This window comes from Pelophylax lessonae (assembly GCF_965119305.1).
Source record: "Pelophylax lessonae genome assembly, chromosome: 13".
Classification (NCBI taxonomy): Eukaryota; Metazoa; Chordata; class Amphibia; order Anura; family Ranidae; genus Pelophylax; species Pelophylax lessonae.
In genome coordinates, this window is record NC_138780.1 from 157,867,351 (window position 1) to 157,888,917 (window position 21,567).

Below are 21,567 nucleotides of genomic sequence, written 5' to 3' on the forward strand. Positions count from 1 at the left end.
GAGGTCTCAACGGTCATCAATATGATCCCCACTTCTCTAAGTAATACATGCTTCGCACTTTGCTGGCTGGTTGCCATAGAGTGCCTCATTGCCATCCATTCCTTATCCTACACTGGTTAACCACTTAACAACCGCCCACCCCAGATTTACTGCGGCAGGCAGCCGCTCCTGGGCAAACCGACTTAGTACTATGTCGCTCGCTCAGGAGACTCTAGGGGGCGAGCGCGCACCGCCGGCGGCGCGCTCCCGTCCCCGCTTGTCAGCCGGGGAGCCAGTGCGTGCGACAGGCAGCTTTAATGGCCGCCGGCCACTCCCGATCTCCCGCAGCTGAGAGAGAAGGACAGACGGCTGATGTAAACACAGCCGTCTGTCATTCTCCCTGAAGTGATCACATTGGCTATGTGATCCTGCTATATAGGATCGCATGTCTCTGGGATGACTTCACAAGCCATGCCCGCTGATAGTTAGAATCATGCCCCTAGGGAAACATTTAACCCCTTGATCACCCATACTGTTAACCCCTGCCAGTGTCATTTTTACAGTAACATATTTTTAGCACTGATTACTGTACTAATGTCACTGGTAGCCCCAAAAGTGTCAAAAATGTCAGTCAGGGGTCCGATCTGTCCGCAGCAATGTCGCAGTCCAGCAAAAAATCGCAGATCGCCGCCATTACTAGTAAAAAAAATAAAATAAAAATGACATAAATCTTTCCCGCTTATTGTGATTTTTTTTTTTTACCAAAAATATGTAGCAGAAAACAAATTGGCCTAAAATGTTAAAAAATTTTGATTTTTACTTTTTTTTCTTTTGAGAATTTCATATAAAAGAATGTGAAAAATATTGTTATTTTTTCAAAATTGTCACTATTTTTTTGTTTATAGTGCAAAAATAAAAATCGCACAGGTGATCAAATACCGCCAAAAGAAAAGCTCTATTTGTGGGAAAAAGGATGTAAATTTCGTTTGGGTACATCGTCGCACGACCGCGCAATTGTCCATTAAATTCACAGTGCCGAATTGCAAAATAGGGCCTGGTCATTGAGCAGCCAAATCCTCTGGGGCTAAAGTGTTTAAAAAGTGTTCCTTTACTTTTTTTGAGCAGAGTATAACATTAAGTCACTTAAACTCCTATGATATTGATCTGGTCAGTTAAGTAGCAGAGGGGGGTTGTTAATCAGTTTCAGCTGCTTTGGTGTTAATAAAATTAACAGGTGCACTAGATGGGCAACCATGAGACAACCTCCAAAACAGGAATGGTTTTACATGTTTTTTCCCCTACTCATCTTTTCTGACTGTTTTTCACTAGTTTTGAATTTGGGCTAGGGTCCATGTTACTACTGGTAGCATGAGGGGATACCTGGACCCTATAGAGCAAGGTTCTTCAAACTATGGCCCTCCAGCTGTTCAGGAACTACAATTCCCATCATGCCTAGTCATGTCGGATGTCTCATGAATGTCAGAGTTTTAAAATGCCTCATGGGATGTGTAGTTCCGCAACAGCTGGAGGGCCGTAGTTTGAGGATCCCTGCTATAGAGGTTGCACAGGCAGTCCAACTCCTCCAGGAATCCAGGAAAGCGCATCAATATGTGCCATTGCCAGAAGGTTTGCTTTGTCTCTCAGCACAGTCTCAAGAGCATGGAGGAGATTCCAGGAGACAGGCAGTTACTCTAGGAGAGCTGGACGGGGCAGTAGAACCCATCAGCATGACCGGTATCTGCTCCTTTTTGCAAGGAGGAACAGGATGAGCACTGCCAGAGTCCTACAAAATGACCTCCAGCAGACAACTCGTGTGGATGTCTCTGACCATAATAAACAGACTTCATGAGGGGGGCCTGAGGGCCCAAGGTTCTCTAGTGGGCCCTATGCTAACTGCCCGGCACCATGGAGCTAGATTGGCATTTGCCTTCGAACACCAGAATTGGCAGGTTCACCACTGGCACCCTGAGCACATGTGACAGACAAGAAAGGGTCTGGAGAAGCCTTGGAGAATGTACTGCTGCATGTAACATCTTTCAGCATGACTGGTTAGGTGGTGGGTCAGTGATGGTCTGGGGAGGCATATCCATGGAGAGACACACAGACCTCTACATGCTAGACAATGGCACCCTGGCTGCTATTGGGTATCGGGATGAAATCCTTGGACCGATTGTCAGACCTTACGCTGATGTAATGGGTCCTGGGTTCCTCCTGGTGCACCACAATGTTCATTCTCATGAGGCAAGAGTATGCAGTTAGTTCCTGGAGGATAAAGGAATTGGTACCATTGAATGGCCTCCACACTCGCTTGACCTAAATCCAATAGAACACATCTGGAACATTATGTTTTCGGTCCATCCAGTGCCGCCAGGTTGCACCTCTGTCTGTTCAGAAGCTCGTGATGCCCTGGTCCAGATCTGGGAGGAAATACCCCAGGACACCATACGTTGTCTCATTAGGAGCATGTCCTTACGTTGTCAGGCATGCATACAAACTACTGAGTAACATTTTGATTTGCTGCTTTGAAATTTCAGCAAAATGAACAAGCCTGCTGCATCCTCTTTTTTTACTTTGATTTTTGAGATGTCTTTGAATTCAGCCCTCTGTAGGCAGGCAGATGTAAACTAACTTGTGTCTGTTTACACCTACCTACCTTTAGGTCCGGTAGAAAAAAATGTTGAGGGCTGCTTCGTCCTACAATTTGACAGACTCGGATCACAGGTAGCTGCCCAGAGAGCAGAGTGGGGTCTCACTATGTCCACTCTGCATGAACTGAGCATACATGGATGTGTCATTCATCCCACTGTGCTCTGATCAGCGGGAATCAACTCATGGAGTTCGACTCACAGATCCCCTAATCGCAACAGGATCCCCGCCCGTGTGAAAAGTGCCTTTGAGAACTGTCCATAGGATTGGGGTCACAAGTTGGTTACCTGGAAAAACTACAAGCAAAGAGGAAATGATGGTCTTACCACTGGTCTCAAGCTGGATTTTGTGGAAAACAGAAGGTGAAAGTGGAAATTCTGCATCTAGATCAAAGAAATTCTAAACTAATGACTCTGTTACAGATTTTCTCCATTGTGCAGCTACTAAAGCTGGCCATTCAGTAGAAGGTTTTCAAACAATACAAACTTTTTCAGTGCATGTGATGATCTGACTAATTTAATTTGATAGTTTATATATACACATTATAAAAAAAAAAAAAAAAATTGCTTGTAACATTAAATTTTAGAGTGAATAGACTGCTGAACGAAGAACACGTTTACTGAAATAGGTTCTCTTGAGAAAAATATAAAATCCTGCTCCTATAACTTTTCTCTTCATTGTGGCCAAAATCTTACATCAATTTGACCCTACTATCAATTATAAACTTAAAAGAATATTTAGAAAGAATATTTTTTCAATTAGAAGAATATTTTTAAAATTAACATTTTCAAACTAAAATCTAGTAGTGTATGGTCAGCTTTTACTCTCTCTAATGGCGCTTTTCCACTGCATGGAACCGTACCGGTTCGGCCCGCTTTTGTGCTTTTCCACTGCGGTACCGCATGGTATAGGGTCGGAACGGTTCGGTACGGTACGGTATAGGTTTGCTTTTCCACTGCATGGAACCGAACGGTACGGTACGGCTCTGAAAAAACAGTACCTACTCGATTGTGGTTCCAACAGGTACCAAACTGGTACCATATCCCACAATCCTTTGCATGCAGTCACTACTAGCCACTGATTGGTCAGAGAATCACACCCACCCCGTTGTTATCCCACCCACTTAACTTTAGTACTACTTTAGTGGAAAAGCAAACCTATACCGTACCGAACTGTTCCAACACTATACCATGCGGTACCGCAGTGGAAAAGCAAACCGGGCCGAGTAGAGCCGAGCCGGTACTTGCAGTGGAAAAGTGCCATATGAGGGACTGTACCTGTTTTAAATACAGATGTCTAGGTCTCATCTGATCCCCTCCTAGGTCTGTATTGATCCCTTGGATCTGTGATTTTACCTGCATACTATGCAGTACTGCTTTTTTGGCTAATGTGAGTGCGCATTTTTTTACGGTTTCTATCAAATACTACACTCTGGGCATCATCTTTTGTATTTCTTTGTTTGCGAGTGTGTTCTCCTTTCGAAGAGAGGAAGGAGATTTATTGCTTTTGGGCTGGTAGCTAGCAAGGCCTAGGCCTAACTAAATGGTAAGGAATATTTAGAAAAATATAAGAAGGGCCACTCTGCACTGCTAGGGGGTTAAATGATTATTTTGGTGGATGGGCCCCATGGCATTCTTACTTGCAATGCAAGACTGTTATGCTCATCATGTGTCCTGAAAATGTGAAATAATCTTTTAAATCCTACATGATGACAACAGAATACCTGCAAAAGATGTACGGCTTTGGGGGAGCAGTTGCACCAACAGGAAAAAGCCTTTGGAAGTGGGGGAACTTTTTTACCCCTGGAAATAAAAAAAAAAAAAAAAAGCATGCAAATCTTGCAATAAATGGGGGGGATTCTCACTAAAAGGGTAATTTAGAATTTTCCTTGAGGTTCAAATTTACCATGAAGGTATATTGTATTTACAGGTAGCACATATTTTGTGTTGTTGTTGCAGTGTTATGTTTACAGCAGAATTTCCAGGTTTAGCAAATACTTTAGTTTGTTTGAGCGAAACGGCCCCAAATGAATTATTGAAATAACTATTTGACTGCAGTGTGTGCTGTAATATGCTGTAGTAGCATTAACGATTTACTTATATTACTTAATATTTGGCATTGTGTTCCTGCAGGAGTATGGGCAACTTCCCAGCACTAGAGTTTGGGTGAGTACTTCTCCGCCATTCAGGGGAATACTTGTATTTATATCGAGAATACAAGGTTTCCGCTGACTGGCTGAGAAAAATTGTGTTGTCATCTGCCTGCCTCTCCACCTCAGCCAATCAGAGACCTCTCCACCTCAGCCAATCAGAGACCGCATTGTATTGCATTTAATTTGTCATATTAAACCTGGAATTCTATGTTAAATTTTGATGTGATTTTAAAATTGTAGCGGTTTGGGCTACCATATTAACCACTTGCCTACTGGGCACTTAAACCCCCCTCCTGCCCAGGTCAATGTTCAGCTTTCAGCGTTGTCACACTTTGTCAATTGTGTGGTCATGCAATACTGTACCCAAATTCAATTTTTATAATTTTTTTTCAAACAAACAGAGCTTTGTTTTGGTGGTATTTAATCACTACTGGGGTTTTTACTTTTTGCTGCACAAACAAAAAAACACCAAAAATTTTGCAAACAAAACAGTTTTTATAGTTTATTATAAAATTTTGCAAAGAGGTAATTTTTCTCCTTCATTGATGTGCAATGAGGCTACACTGATAGGTGGCACTGAAGGGCACTAATAGGCAGCACTTTTGGGCAAGGATAGGCACTGGTAGGTGACACTTATGATGGGGCACTGGTGTGTGACACTGATGGGCGCAATTTGCCCTCTCCTCTTCGGGACTGATGTCCCTCTGACAGGAGCCGGCGATCATTTTTCTTTCTCCTCACACTGACAGCGTGAGGAGAAAAAAAAACAGCCGATTGCCGGCTGCTGTTTACTTCACATGATCGGCTGTCATTGGCTGACAGCTGATCACGTGGTAAGGGGACGGAATTGCCCCCTTACTCCGATCTGTGATCAGGCGAGTCTTGTGGACTAGCTGATCAGAGCAAGCCGGGCACGCTCTGCAGGAAGTGCGCAGGCCGTTCGTGCACGGGAGGACGTCAATGTACGCTCTCTCTGCAATTTAGGTCCGCGCTGTAGACGTCTTTCGGCTATAGCGTGGGCGCCAGCAGGTTAAATGTAGATGTGTGTACATTAGATGCTACAGTAACTCTGGCTAACAAGCCATTAGCCACACAGAGTTCATATTTTTCAATCTGACTTGTGGACTTGCATTTTAAGGTGCAGTAATGCAGGCCACACATGAAACAAATTTCTTCCTGCAACCATGAGTTCCCCCATCAACACAGGCAGTATTGGCAAGGGAATCCCTCACGCCGAGCCGTTGTTTTCTCCAGGTGGGGAAGCCGTCCCTGCTGTGAGAAGTCAGTGATTGATTATTGCTAGCAAAAATCACATGCAAAATATGGCAGGCTGGTGGTACCCAAGTTGATCAATCAACTTGGTACATTCAGCCTGCCCATACATGGTTCAAACGTCGGCTGGTTCCTGCTGAACTGTCTATGGCTGGCTTAAAACACAGCCAGTGTAGACTGCAAGGCAGGAAGCAGATTACATATCGCTACCCATGTGTAGATATAGAATTTCAAACATAATAGAATGCATTCCGTTTTTGTGTGTTTCTAAACTACATTTTTTTATATTTCAATGTAAAACCAATGAACAAAAAGAGATTCTTTAATAATGACTTGCAAACAAAGCTTTCAGCTTGATGAAACCACCATTTAGGTACAGATCAGGCTTTAATTTACTATTGTGTAATAAAATAAATCAGGACTGCTTGATAGCAGAGGTGACAGGACCATAATTAATCACATATACTGCTGCACTTTTGTAACAAAGTGACAATGCCAAGTTAGGTGGAAAGGCTACCAAATCGACAATGTGCCGAAATTACCATCTCTCTGTTATGTAAATTCACGTGTTCTTACCTCCTAAGTTATTTATTGAGCCGTAAATGCAGTGACAGGCAATATCCTGGGTTCTGGAAGTCCTACCAGAGATGAGTGGGCAACTCATGTAAGAATGATATAGATAAGCCAGAAGCTGAATGACAAACAAGTTGAACACCAGACTTCATAAAACAAGAGCAATTTGCTCAGAAGAAACAGCTTGGCAGACTGTGTTGTGTGGACAGATGGAAATGACTTTTTTCAGATCTGCTGACATAATCTATAGTACTTGTGTGATATATTACAGACATTTAAAAATGCTTTGTGATTTCAGCATATTTTATTGTACTTCAAACACAAGGTGAAACAAAATTAAACTTGTTCCACTGTAGCTTGCTAAATTAAAAAATTGATAAAAATGTATTGAACAAAGCACTTACTCTTATCCAAAAACAAGGAGCTGGATGTTACATAATCCTAACAGCTTCTCTCTCTAGCTCTATATTTTTTATATATATACATACACAGACACACAATAATATTCTGGACAAGTGTTCACTGTCCCAACAGCTGCTGGACATGAAATAGCCAAGGTGTTCCAATGATGTTCTTCCTTCAGGGTAGGCTCAGACAGTGTTCAGTTTCTGTGGAAAGTACTCTTTCCCCCTGTGAGACCTTTAATGTTGTCATCCAGGGTAGCCCCAAACAGGCGATCCCCTTAAATGGGGAGATCAGTCAAGGCCTTTTTAGAAGTCTGGTCCGCAGACCAGCATTTAATCCAAAAGACGCTGAAGGACCACTGCCGAAACAGAAAGCTGAGCCGCATCCAAAGACATCACAGATAAACTGCAGCCCCTGGACCAACTGTTCTACCAGCTCAGCAAAGGCAGTGGGGAGCTGTCCTCCCTCCAGGTCACGGTGTAAAAGCTTAGCCCACTCGGTCATTCACCAGGGCAATGATGAATACTGACCTCAGTGCCGAACCAGCCAGATTGTACACATATTGCGGGCCACAGCCTCCGCCTTCCTGTCTGCCGGATCCCTAAAGCCCGGGGACTCTTTATCCGGAATTATGGTTGCCTTGTTCAATCTGGAAACCAGTGGAACAGACCACTTCTTAATAAGGGACTCCTCATAGGGGTAACGCCTAGTAAATTGCTTAGGGACCCCATGGGGAAAATTTGGTCGTCCCCTCTCTTTAGTGACAATTCTGTCAAAATAGGCAGGGAAAGGAAACACCTTTGACGCTCTGGATGGCTTGTGAGTGCCAAAGGGAACCTGCGCCTCCGTCGCAGCTGCGTCCTTCCTCTTCAAGGTCTCACGCACAGCTACAATCAGTGCCTTTTTGTGCGTGGTTGCAGATGTGGACGAATCATCCTCACTATCTAAGGATTCTAGGCGCGTGGTCACAGACCCAGCAGGGTGACCCACGTCCGCGGCAGACTAATCAGATTCAGGATCTGATGAGGCAGGGAAGCGCTTTTTGCTAGCCCGTCGCCCGAAAGCCACCTCCACCAAGGACTCCAGGACCATTGTCAGTGCATCAATGGATGGTTGGGACCCACAGGACCCCGCAGCCTCAGAGAGGAGATCAGGTGGGGAGATGTACTCCAAAGACTCCAAGATTCACCAGGGGGACCTCAAAAAAAGTGTAAATTACTGCAAAAGGGACCAACCCCCACCACACTAGCAGCACCACCCGGTTGCCAGGCACAAAGCACCAAACGATCCTTAGCAGAGAGGGAGAGGACCCCACCAGACTCACCACCTAGCAGAAACAGGCACCTGCAGTCACCAGGATAATCTGCACTTCGCGTGTGGCAAACAGGAAGTGGAAAGATCCAGGAGTCAGCATCAGGGGATGAGGAGGGGCTCCCACAGTTGAAATCGCAGCCCACAGGGCTCCACTGTCATAGCTGCTGCTATTTTTAATGGCAAACCACTGCAAAATGGCTGCCGTGCATAGAAACACAGACTACAGCAAAATGGCAGCACCACGAGGCTCCCAGGAGGGATCCCTAGGCCTCAAGGACAGGCCCAGGCAGGTAGGGGGGCCCTGGCAGTAGCCCCCAGCAGGTACAACCTCCCCCTGCACAGAAGATTGTCCAGTTGCCAGCCCCCATCGCCAGCATAGCCCCCCTGCCCCCAGCCAAGGAGGGGGACCAGACCACCCACACAGCCCCCAGCATAAGTGGAGGGGGGTGTAGGATGGGGACAGATGAAAGGGGATGCCTGACGGGATGGAGGGACCCATGTCCACCCCAAAACCCTTTAGGGGGGAGAGGGGGGGGAACAGCTACTCACCATACCAGGAACAAAGCAAGCACCGCTCCAGACAGAACCCCTCACCATCTAAATGGGGGGGCTGTCGGACAGAAGGAACGCTGTGACTCAGGCCAAGACCTGGTCTTATGTGACCTTGCAAGACGCTTAACTCACAGGCCAGCCCCCGTCCAGTGGGGCTATAGCATGGCCGACCTAGCGTGGAGCTGTGGTCTGCACACGCTCGCTGGCCAGACCGGGGTGACTAGTGGATCTAGATTATCCAGCCCAGTCCGGCAGTTGATTGTAGATGAGCCCACCTGTGTGTAATTTAATCTCAGTATAAATACAGCTGTTCTGTGAAGCCCTCAGGTTTGTTAGAGAATCTTAGTGAACAAACATCACGAAGGCCAAGGAACACACCAGACAGGTCAGGGATAAAGTTGTGGAGAAGTTTAAAGCAGGGTTAGGTTATACAAAAATATCCTAAGCTTTGAACATCTCACAGAGCACTGTTCAATCCATCATCCAAAAACAGAAAGAGTATGGTACAACTGCAAACCTACCAAGACATGGCCGTCCACCTAAACTGACAGGCCGGGCAAGGAGAGAATTAATCAGAGAAGCAGCCAAGAGTCTCATAATAACTCTGGAGGAGCTGCAGACAGCCACATCTCAGGTGGGAGAATCTGTCCACAAATCTGGCCTTGATGGAAGAGTGGCAAGAAGAGAGCCATTGTTGAAAGAAAGTCATACGAAGTCGAATTTGCGAGAAGCCATGCGGGGTCACAGCAAACGTAAAAATGTAAAAGAAGGTGCTTTGGTCAGATAAGACCAAAATTTAACTTTTTGGTCTGAAAGCAAAAACGCTGTGTGTGGTGGAAAACACAGTACATTACCCAGAACACACCATCCCTACTGTGAAATATGGTGGTGGCAGCATCATGTTGTGGGGATGCTTTTCTTCAGCAGGGACGGGGAAGCTGGTCAGAGTTGGTGGGAAGATGGATGGAGCCAAATACAGGGCAATCTTAGAAGAAAACCTGTTAAGAGTTTGCAAAAGACTTGACACTGGAGCAGAGGTTCACCTTCCAGCAGGACAACAACCCTAAACATACAGCCAGAGCTTCAATGGAATGGTGTGGATCAAAGCCTATTCATGTGTTAGAATGGCCCAGTCAAAGTCCAGACCTAAATCCAATTGAGAATCTGTGGCAAGACTTGAACATTTCAGTTCACAGACACTCTCCATCCAATCTGACAGAGCTTGAGCTATTTTGCAAAGAATGAGCAAAAATGTCACTCTCTAGATGTGCAAAAGCTGGTAGAGACATCCCCAAAGACTTGCAGCTGTAATTGCAGTGAAAGGTGGTTCTACAGGAGTATTGGGGGGCTGAATACAAATGCACGCCACAATTTTTAGATATTTGTAAAAATGTGAAAACAGTTATTTTTCTTTTAATTCACAATTTTGTGCCACTTTGTGTTGGTCTATCACATAAAATACATACATTTTCAGTTGTAACATGACAAAATATGGGAAATATAGGGGTATGAATACTTTAAGGCACTGTAACTATGTCAATATTTTGCCACGTTGGCAAGAAGACCCATTAATAAACATTTCCCATTCATTTGGTACTAGGTGTGATCACAGACCAATTTTTTAATTTACTAATTTGCTATTTATCATTAATTTATTCTAAATTATCTGTTCATCACAAACAGTTATATACCCATTCATAAATGTTGTATGGAAAACCTTTATATAAAAAGATGTAATTTAATATTATTGGTTGAACTATTAACTATGTAATAGTACCTATAGTCATTCAATGACAAGATCCCTAATTAACTGTTGTAAATTCACATCACATGCCTGACAAAGGGGTCCTGCGTGGCTCCAAAACGTTGCACTGTTTTTTTTTTTTTTATGTGATCCTTTTTGCAATAAAGCTTTTGGACTGCTTTTGCAAGATCCATTGTGTGCTGGCGAAAATGTATCTACTAATTAACTGTTGTGGCTCATCTGGGAGAATAGAAAGTAGACAGGTTCCCAAAAGTTAGCCGGCTGCTCTTTTTTTACCCTCATTTCGATAGGTCTAAACATGAACAGAACAATTGTTCAGTTTGAACTCTCCGGTTTTTTGGGAAGCTCTGGTCTGGAAAAAGAGACACAGGAGCTGCTACTTCTGACCTGTTTCTGCAAATACTAGTTGCTTGGCTTCCCATATTTGACTATCGAAAGGTTTTACTTGAAAACTAACACAAACTGATCCCAGGTAAGGCTTCATGTACACATAGCCTATTATGACCATGGTAAAACTCGAAACATGGCAAAATTGTGTGTGGCCGGCGGTCAAAACATTCCTATCCTGAACGCCATTCTTCTGGTTTCAGAAAAGGTAGGTTAAACCTCCTAGCCCTAAATGATTCTCAAAGCCTAGGTGTACATGGGCACAGGCTTTTATGGAGTTGAGTTTAAGGGCTTTGCAAAAAAAAAAAACAAAAAAAAAAAAACAAACGCCAAAAGCTCCTAAACTAAAGTTTAGGGGCTGCAATGTACATGAATCCTAAGAATTGGGAAGTGCAGCTGGATTACATGGTTATTTACTATGTTTGACCTTTGTCAAGACAATGATTAAGTATCAGGATATCTGTAACTTTATGGGCCTTCTTGGAATAGGTTCAGTAGGAACTGTAGATACAACACCACTATTTGAAGCCTCAATCAGGCAAAGAAGGTGAATATATATGGATGCAAACAAATATGGATTTTAAACCAGCTCAAATGTAATACAATACATTCTTTTTAACGTCTCTTCAGTAACTGTACCGTGTTTAGATAAGAGTTACTCTGATAAACTAGTTTTGACAAAATATTTTATTTCCAAGAATAATACAAATTTAAATTACAGCCAGGTCACAAACCTCAATAAAAAGAATATGGACAATCTTGTTAATACTGTTTTAATGCACTGTGCTAGGCTGCAGACAATGTCAGCCATTAGTCCTTTCTCTCTCTCTCTCAGAAGCAGCTATTTTTTTCCCCCTCCCTGCCCCGAGACAAATAAAATGTACAATTGTGAACATACAATACCTCAAATGTGCAAAACATTCTGGCACACCCATAGAGTGGATAACTTACATTAACAAACAGCTCACTAACATATTAAAATGTGAGACTAAAAGAAAATACACACAAATAGTCAAGTATGAGCTAACAGTAAGATAATAAACATGAAATAATTATACAGGAGCATTCTCTGCTTCTGCAACTAAAATCCTTACAAGTAAATAGTAAAACCAAACTTCAGTCAAACAGTTTTAGAAACGGTGGGGAAGAGCAGTAGTTTTTTCAGGTATTTATTGCTCTGCCTTCCTGTCCTGGCCACAACTATTTCCCATTTCTAGTCCTGGTGTCACCAGCACAGAAGTCTGAGAAAATCTCCCCAGTGATGTCACTGACAGTAGTAAAAAAAAAACAAAAACTGACAATTAAACTTTTCCCCACTTTCTTAAAAGCTAAAAGAAGAAAGTTGGAGCTGTGCTTTGAACTATGTGCTTATTTAAAACATTTCTTCAAGTCTGTATTTACCTATCAAAGCAACAAGTCACAAACGCAAAAATCTACACACAAAAAAAAGTGACAAGGCCTAGTTTATCGAAATCTCTGAAAAAACAAATATGGTTGGCAAAGTCTATAGCATGTTTGAATCTTGTTATTTGCAACAAGCCAACATGAACCGTTTTTTTCAGACGCATAGATAAACGAAGCTTACAATGGTTGAGGATGGCTCGTTTCTCAGAACTCTCAACAACACAGCTCAACAACAACAGATATGTTCTAACATTAGGATGCCACATTTTGTGCTTGAAAACATTAGTCCGATGTCCTCAAATCTTCATGCTTGCTGGGATTATTTAACTGCTTAAATAGCTGTCTTTGTCACTTGAGCTGCCATTGAGAAAAACCTGCAACAGAGAAAACGTGATAAAATTGGTAACTGGATAGACAGGCCTGTCTGAATTCCTGCAGAAAAACAAGCACATTCACCCAGATTTCAGCACACCTGTGTGGCCTTTACCAAATATGCTTTCAGTATCATAATGTGTGCACCTAGGAGAGGCTTGTGTAGCATTTATTTATTTTTTCTTTTATGGACACCATTGATTACCAGGGGCATTTAGCAGTATTTGTCTATGTAATTACTAAACAAGAAATTCATTGTGTTGGAAAATATCTAATTTATTTAGACGGACCTCTAGCAGTGAAAAGCTCCTGAAACTCATGTTTACCTGTGAATGTTACTAATAGATCCCATAAATCTGAGTTAGACATTACCGTTATACAGTAGTGTTCATTAAAGGCAGATTTATTTATTTTTACAAACATGTCATACTTATCTGCTCTGCATACGTTTTGCACATAGCAGCCAAAATCCTTCTCTTCTTGGGTCCCCCGCTGGTGCTCCTGGCCCTTCCCCCTCCTGCCAAGTGCCCCCATAGCCAGCAGCTTGCTATTTGGCACCTGAGCACGCTTACTCCTGAGCTGCTGCATGTATCCATTCACACACAGAGTGTGGCTTGGCCCTGTTCTCTCCTCATTGGCTCGCTGGCTGTGATTAAAAGTAGCAGAAGCGAATGGCTCCTGTTACTGTCTAAGCCACTGAGTAGGAAGAGGCCCGGGAGAGCTGCTGCTTTGGACATCGCTGGATCTAGAGGGAGCTCAGGTGAGTATTAGGGGGGGGGGGGGCTGCACACAGAAGGTAATAAAACCTTGAGCTATTACAAATACTTTAGGTACCCTAAGCAGCCATTCTTGCCACCAACCAACCCCTTGCCAACTGGATTAGGAAGATGGCCTCCCACCCAAAGTATTTAACTGCTGCTTGTGTCTTATAGCACATAAAAAGATGGGTTACAAAGCAGGTACTACTGACACAAAGTGAACCTTCTGAATAAGGTGAATTTCCTGCCTGGAAAAGCAGCTGCAGAATGAGCTGAAGTCTATTGTGAATGTTAACTAGATTTGAAAGCTGTGCTTTCTTATGCTTAGAACAGGCATGTCAAAAACTGGTGTGTGTTGGGCCTGATGTGGCCCTCAGCTGGTGATATAAAGGATGAGTTCACCTTTAAAAAAATAAAAATAAAATGCACATCTTTTTGCAGGCAGGGAAAAAAAAAACGTGCATTTATTTTTTTTGTTGGGAGCCTAGAAAGCAATGATCAGCAGATTGTGGGTGCAATGCAGGTCTCTTGCAGACTCTGAAAGCTGTTTAGCCGTACATCGTATGGCCTAACAGTTACACACTAACAGGAAGCATCAATGTACTACCACAGTGCTTAAAAGCGACGTGGTAGTTCATCGAGAAGTACAAGCCGGCAGTCGCAAAAGCTGCCAGACATTGTAGTTTTCTATTCTCAGAAGTCTGTAAATGAGTGACTTGGCAACACAGCCACGTTCTTCGCAGACAATGACAGAGCACCAGGGAAGAAGACTGCCGTGGAGGTTCGGGGCCAGTGGATAGGTTACACCCTACACCCAAAAGGTGAATTTATCCTTTAAACTGAATAGGGCCTGAGCTTTTCTGCAGTTGATAAAAGCTTGCGCGCAGAAGCGAATGCATACGCAAGTCACCCCCACATATGTAAACGGTGTTCAAACCACAAGTGTGAGGTATGGCCGCAATCGTTGGAGTGAGAGGAATAATTCTAGTCCTAGACCTCCTGTGTAACTCTAAACTTGTATAATATAGAAATGTTTAAAGCCTCGCCTATGGAGATATTTAAGCACCAATGTTCATCGCCATTCCATGAGCATGCGCAATTTTGAAGCATCACATGTTGGGTATCAATTTACTCGGGGTAACATTTTCTTTCACATCATAGAACAGAATTGGGCTAACTAACGGTTTTCTTATTTTTCATTTAAAAAAGGGTTATTTTTTCCAAACAAATTGCATTTGTAAGACGGTGTGATAAGGTATTGCAACAATCTCCATTTTATTCTCTAGGGTCTCTGCTAAAAAAAAAAATTATACGTATGTTTGGAGGTTCTAAGCAATTTTCTAACAAAAAAATTTTTTTTTTTTTTACAAACCGTAAAATCCATTTCTCCTCCTATCTGTTATTTTGTTTCCTCTGAGATTCTACACTGGATATTTTTTTTACAAAATCCAGAGGGCCCTCCTAGCTGTGTCAGAACAATACAGATCCAAAGAGGGGTGGGTGCTGTGTCAGTTAATGAACATCAGAGAAATTACTAAGGTTGTTTGTTACCACTTGGTCTTGGATTTTTGTACACTTTTTGTAACCTTACTTGTATGCTTATAAAACTTTCAATAAAGTGTTTAAAAAAAAAAAAAAAAAAAGAACATCAGAGAAATGGTCAAAAATCCCTTTTCCTCTTTTGTTCACTGATGGACACAGCTCCTGATATTTTTAACCATTGGGACGTCCCAAAGCAGTGTTAAACATGAAGGTGGGAACAGCAAAAAAAAATTCCCAAGGCTAAACAGTACCCAACCAGGCAACAGGAGCCCACCTGAAAAAAAACAATACGTCCTCAAAGAGGATCAGGTCCTCTTAACAGCAGCCTACAAAAACTTGCGGCCAAAAGAAGCATCTGCAGATGCCAACACATCCACTTTATAAAACTTTGTGAAAGTGTGCACCGACGACTAGGTGGCCGCCTTGCAAACCTGCGTCACTGACGCCTGATGATGGAAGGCCCAGGAGGCACTAAGCACCCTTAATAGAGTGCACGCCTCAACAGGGAAAGGAGAAACCTGACCCTTAATGGAATAGTCCTGAATCACCGTCTGTCTGATCCATCTGGAAATGCTCACAGAGGAAGCAGAAAACCCTTTACGAGGCTCATCCGCGAGCACAAATAGTGAGAGACTTGCCGAAAGACTCCGTTAGCTGCCAAGTACACCCTAATTACCCGAGCTTGGTCAAACCCCTGTCGACTGAGGTAATCCGCTTGGCAATTTTCCACCCCTGGAATGTGTATAGCAGAGAGGGTGTGAATGAATGGGTCTGCTCACCTTAGAACGCTAGCTACTTCCCGAGTCGCCAGGACACGTCTTGTGTCCCCTTGGTGATTGACATAGGCCACAGCCGTTGCCATTGTCCGATTGAGTTCGTACTGACATCCCTGAAGACAATTGTCCAATAATGCAGACAGTCTGATCGTTCGTAGTCCCAGTACTTTGATCGGCAGTCTGGACCCCCCCCCCCCCCAGCACAATCTGTGCCGAGGACGCCTCCCCACCCGGACTGCCGGACTGGCTGGCATCCGTTGTGACAACTGTCCAAAACAGGGGGAGAAAGGATTTCCCTGTCGAAGTGCCGGAGAACGAAGCCACCAAATCAGGGACCCTCTCGTTCCCCGGCTAAACAGGATCAGATTGTTTAGAGACTAGATTCTTGTCACATTTCCCCAGAATCTCTTTTTGCAGTGATCTCGTGTGGAACTGTGCAAACAGAACCGCCTCAAAGGTAGGCACCATCCAGCCCAACACCCACATGTAAGCCGGGAGGGATGACTGTCTGCTGGACAACAGAAGCTGAATTGCCTACTGCAATTTCTGGAGTTTTCCAGAGGAAGAAACACTCAGGCTGAGGCCGAGTCCAGAGTCAGACCCAGATAGTCCAGTTTTGTGGACGGAACCAGAGCTGATGTCTGAAGGTTCAGAATCCAACTGAACTACCTTAGAGTAGGGATCGACCGATATCGGTTTTTCATTGCCGATACCGATATTTTGGCCATTGCATATCTGTATCGGCCGATATTTTGAACATTTAAAGTTTTTTGTAAAATTAACACAATTTTCCACACAAATCTGTTACTGAACAGGTCGATGATTATTAACATTTTTAACATTAAGGGCTCGTTCTTCACACCTTAACTGCATGAAAACTGATAGGAAAACCGCACTTGCAGGGACATCAGTTTCACATTATCTGATTGTGAATGAAGCATAAACTGCTGCAGTGGTGCACTCGTTGCAATAATTTTAAATCACTACTGCAGTGCAGTCAGTGCAAAACTGCTAGAAAAAAAAAAGCTAGACAAACAGCTAGACCAGGGGTCTTCAAACTATGGCCCTCCAGTTGTTCAGGAACTACAATTCCCATCATGCCTATTCATGGCTGTGAATGTCAGAGTTTTACAATGCCTCATGGGACGTGTAGTTTCACAACAGCTGGAGGGCCATAGTTTGAGGATCCCTGAGCTAGACAGTGGATTGGAGTCAGTGGACTACCGCTGCAGTAGTGCACTCACTGCAATGATTTTAAATCACTAACTGCAGTCAGTGCAAAACTGCTAGAAAAAAAAGCTAGACAGTGGGGAGTCAGTGGACTATTGCTGCAGTAGTAATCACTCACTGCAATAATTTTAAGTCACTACTGCAGTGAGCCCAGGGACATACCTGCCCTAGTAGCCACCTCCCTGGGTGGCGGGGAACACTGCTCAATGCCCCGTTATGCACCAGGTAACCCCGAGCCAGCAGCAATCCTAAAAAGCCCCCCCCTCAGGAGCAGGTGGCAACAGGAAGCTCATAACCTCAACCAGGGGGGAGGGAGGGTCGGAAGACCCACAGTGACCACCTAAATTCAGAGGGGCAGGAGGGCAACACGGGGGTCCGATTGTCCCAGGGAGGGGCGGATGTCCACCCCAAAACCCTCCAGGGGAAGAGGGGGGGGAAGCTACTTACCATATGGGGAACAGAGTGGGCACCGCTCTGGACAGATCACCGCTCCATTGGAATGGAGGGGCTGTCGGCCAGGAGGAACGCTGTGACTCAGGCTAAGGCCAGGTTGTATGCACCCTCGCGAGGCGTTTAACTCACGCTCTCTGGCCAGACTGGGAGGACCCTCTGGATTTTGTAAAAAAATATCCAGTTCTTCGCCCAGTCCAGCAGTTGATTGTAGATTCTCAAAGGGACAAAATAACAAAGATAGGAAAAAATTTAATTTCAAAAAAGGAAACAATTGCCAGGGCTGAAGATCCCAGCAAGGAATAAGGCAGAAAGTGCCTATAGCTGAGAGTGGGAGTATACCCCCCTGGGACTGCCCATAGGTGTAGTCAAGCTTTTTTCCTGCTTAGTGTCCTACTCCTGTAGGGGGCAATAAAACCCAATGGTTAAGAAGAATCAGAAGCTGTGTCCCCAAATGAACAAGAGAGAAATACTGATTTTAACTTGTAAACAAGTGTCAGAAATAGGCCTGGTCCTTAAGTGGTTAAATTAGTAGGTGGTTGTATAAGGGGATCACGAAATCTGCTAACTGCCCCAAAATTAGTAAAACCTCTATGTAAAAGTGACTTGCATGTTTTGGATTACCCGTGCTTTTTAAATCTAGTAGTAGTAGTACAATTTAATGGAAATTTTAAAAAGAGGGAGGAAAGCTAAGTTAGAAGGGTGGAGGCCTCTGATAAGCTTTCTGGAAAGAGGCCTGGATTGTGATGGATTGAATAATAAGGCACAATGGGAGGAAAGAACGCTGAATGTGAACATCTTGATGAGACATGTCTTAGCAGAGTGGTGAAGACACACCACCCTTAATGCAAGTTTATTATTGTAGAAAAGTCTTGTTTATTAAAATCAGAACATAACCTGTAAAGAAGGCACTGAATATAATGGGTCAGGTACCCGGTAATAAGGAATTAAATGCAACAGGGAAATCAGTACTATGGAAGGATTTAACTTGGAGCGTTATTACACATTTCAGATACCAGCAACTTTTGTACAGAGTGAGTTTAGCTTTGGGCCATAACACGTTTTGCTGGTAATTTGACATTTCTTTGCATTCAGCTAATGATAAACATCCTGAAGTACCACATTCATTTTCTTTCCAAGTTCAGTTGCGATTCCACAGGCAATCACAAAACAAATTCCTTAACAAAAGGGCCACTTTATTCACGATCACCACCAGATACTATTCATGTTATTTTAGCTGGAAGGTTATGAGGAAGCAATACTCTTCTTCACAATTCCTGTGTGCAGATTTACCAACAGAAAGGGTTTGCAATCCCCCTTCCCAGAACACAATGCTTGTAAATCATTGTAGCCATGAATATTTCATTAGGGAATCTTATGACAAACACATTTAGTAGTGCAAGCACAGAGGGGTAGAGAATGACAGGTGTGTATACATTGCTGCCGTTGTGAAATAGAGCAATATGATGTTCCTCAATCAGATTTACTCTCTATACTATTTAGATTTTTCCCTGATTTCAGACTCAATGATAATGAGTAAATCTCCCAAACAGGGACACAGACTGGGATCCAAACTTAGCACTGCATATTCAAAATGTGAAAAGGAAAAGGCATTTCAACTTCCCTAAAAAAATGACTTTTTTTACTCATACAGAGGTGATTGGCCACCGGCAAACAATGCACTAAAGCAGTCTGTACAGCAAAACATATAGCCCCACCCATTCTCTGAGAATCCAATTTCTTTTAAGCAAGTGATCAAGACACAGAAGGGATGGGCCTGTCTCATGTACTGTACTTAAACATAAGGAATTCATAGCGAATCAAAATTCCTGTTATCTTCATAGTACAGGACAGATCTTTTGTTCATAGACCAGGAGATGTTCCCAAGCAAAAAACTGAAGGGTGGGCAACAACATATATCAGAGCTTGTTGATTTCGGTATGAAACTTTGATACACAAAGAAAAATCGGTTTAGAGATTTTAAGTTTCGTTTTTGCAAACTGTAAATAGGTTTGAATATAAAGCTTGAAACGTTCATGTAAAGGAAACGGTACAACCACTCTTCACTTGTGCGTGAAGTTGGTCATTAAAGCTGGCCACACTAGTAGATGCACGAACATTCATACATAAATTCTCAGTACATTCGGTGACTTGCTTTTAACATGTGATTTTGGAATGAATGGACCTTTCCTGAACCAAAACCACACACACGGTTAGAAATATGTTTGAGAAAAATTTTCCATCGGCTAGTTCAAATTTTGTTTTGAGTTTAAAAACGAATGCCGATTTGTCTCCACTAATGATTAGAGATTCTACTGGTGCACAGCCAACTTTAATCTGCCTTCTTTTGGTCTGAAACTGGCAAATTAGAAGGCAAAAAGTGAGACGGAAACTCTTTGTACCCTTTGAAATGGCAGATTGGACCCAGTGGTGTGAGACATCTCAGATCCAGACTGGCACTGGCACAAACACCAACAGACCCCCCCCCCCACACACACCTTGGTGGACTTGGGAATCTAGAGCTTGCAATGAAAGGAGAGGGAAAAAGCCTTGGTTTTGAAAAAGATGCCTGGAAAGAGCGAAAAGATCAATCTTGCTTTTTTTCTTTCGTAACCATAGGAGGCGTGCTTTTTTTCTAGTGGGGCTTGAGTACCCCCAGTGATTTCCTTGATAAAGTTATTACGGATGCTTTTACCATTAAAAAGGCACTTAGGGAAGGCACTTTTTTTCTTTTTTTTTTTTAAAGCAATTTTAACCTCTACATGAGCATAGTTACAGAGATGAGGTACATTCTATGGACTTGGGGAACTACATTCTCTAGAGTGTCAACACAAAACAACGCTGAAGGCATCAGCTGTAATTGTTCTAAAAGAGCAGGGTCCTCAAAGACAGGTTCCTGATCTCTGTTCATGTGTCTTGTCCAGTTAACAATAGTCTTGCAAATAGACATGGCAGACAATAGATGACTGCAGGAGGGCAGGACCTGCAAGGGCAAAGAAGGCCTTTCAGAGGGTTTTCGAGATGCCTATCAACAGAATCCTTAAAGCGGTTGTAAACCCTATAAAAAAAAAAATAAAAAAAAAAAACCTGCAAGACAAAGGCATAATGAGCTAGTATGCATCGCATACTAGCCCATTATGTGTAACTTACCTTAAAACGAAGCCCCGACACGGACCCCCGGACATCGATGCGGGCGCTGCCATGATCCCTCGTCGTCTCTTCCGGGTTCGGCGGCTCCGGCGCGCTGATTGGCCGGAAGAGACGGCTCCAGCGCGCTGATTGGCCGGAGCCGCGATGACGTCACTCCCGCGCATGCGCGCGGGAGTGATTTTTCCGGCAAGCTCCCGGCAACTTAATTGAAGGTCCCCCCGGACCTTCAGAGCGCATGCGCCGCTTGCGCGAGCGGCTGCATGCACTGTAAATATCTCCTAAACCATGCCGGTTTAGGAGATATTATTTGTACCTACAGGTAAGCCGCCTTATAGGCTTACCTGTAGGTAAAAGTGTCAAAAAGCGGGATACAACCGCTTTAAAGAAAAACATCCTCAATGGGAATTATAAGGTTTTAATTGAGAACTGAAATAGCAGGGTCCACTACCTGAACAGCCCATTTAGTTGCTTAAATTCCCTTTCTATATAATACATTTTGGCCAAAAGCTTAGGAGTGAAAATGCTTTTCAGGATTGGGCCAGTCCTTATAAAGTGTATTGGAGGAGTCTTTCAGTAAAGTTTTTTTAGTGCTCAAAGGGGCTTGTTTAGGCTGTGGAAAGTCCGAACCAGCTAGGCAAACTCAACCACATCACTTAGGGTCTCCACAGTAGAATGCATTTGTCATGAATCCGCAGCTTGTGCCTCATATGCAGGGGAAGGTAAATCCTCTGCGGTCTTCTCTACAAAAGCAAGGTCCTCAATATTTTCCATCTGCTAAATGCATGTTTTTCAGCCCTTTTGTCCAAGCTCCCTTATGCTTGTAATCCGCCATTACGTAGG

General features: G+C 43.5%; 1 protein-coding gene across 1 annotated transcript in view; it reads right to left on the minus strand.

Annotated features, from left to right (window-relative positions):
- Window positions 1-12,676: 12,676 nt before the first annotated feature.
- ASPG (asparaginase) overlaps window positions 12,677-21,567 on the minus strand; it is a 137,058-nt gene continuing 128,167 nt past the window's right edge. Inside the window, exon 16 of the mRNA XM_082275481.1 lies at window positions 12,677-12,823. Coding sequence (XP_082131607.1) covers window positions 12,773-12,823 — 51 coding nt within the window. The 3' untranslated portion in view covers window positions 12,677-12,772. The remainder of the gene's footprint in view (window positions 12,824-21,567) is intronic.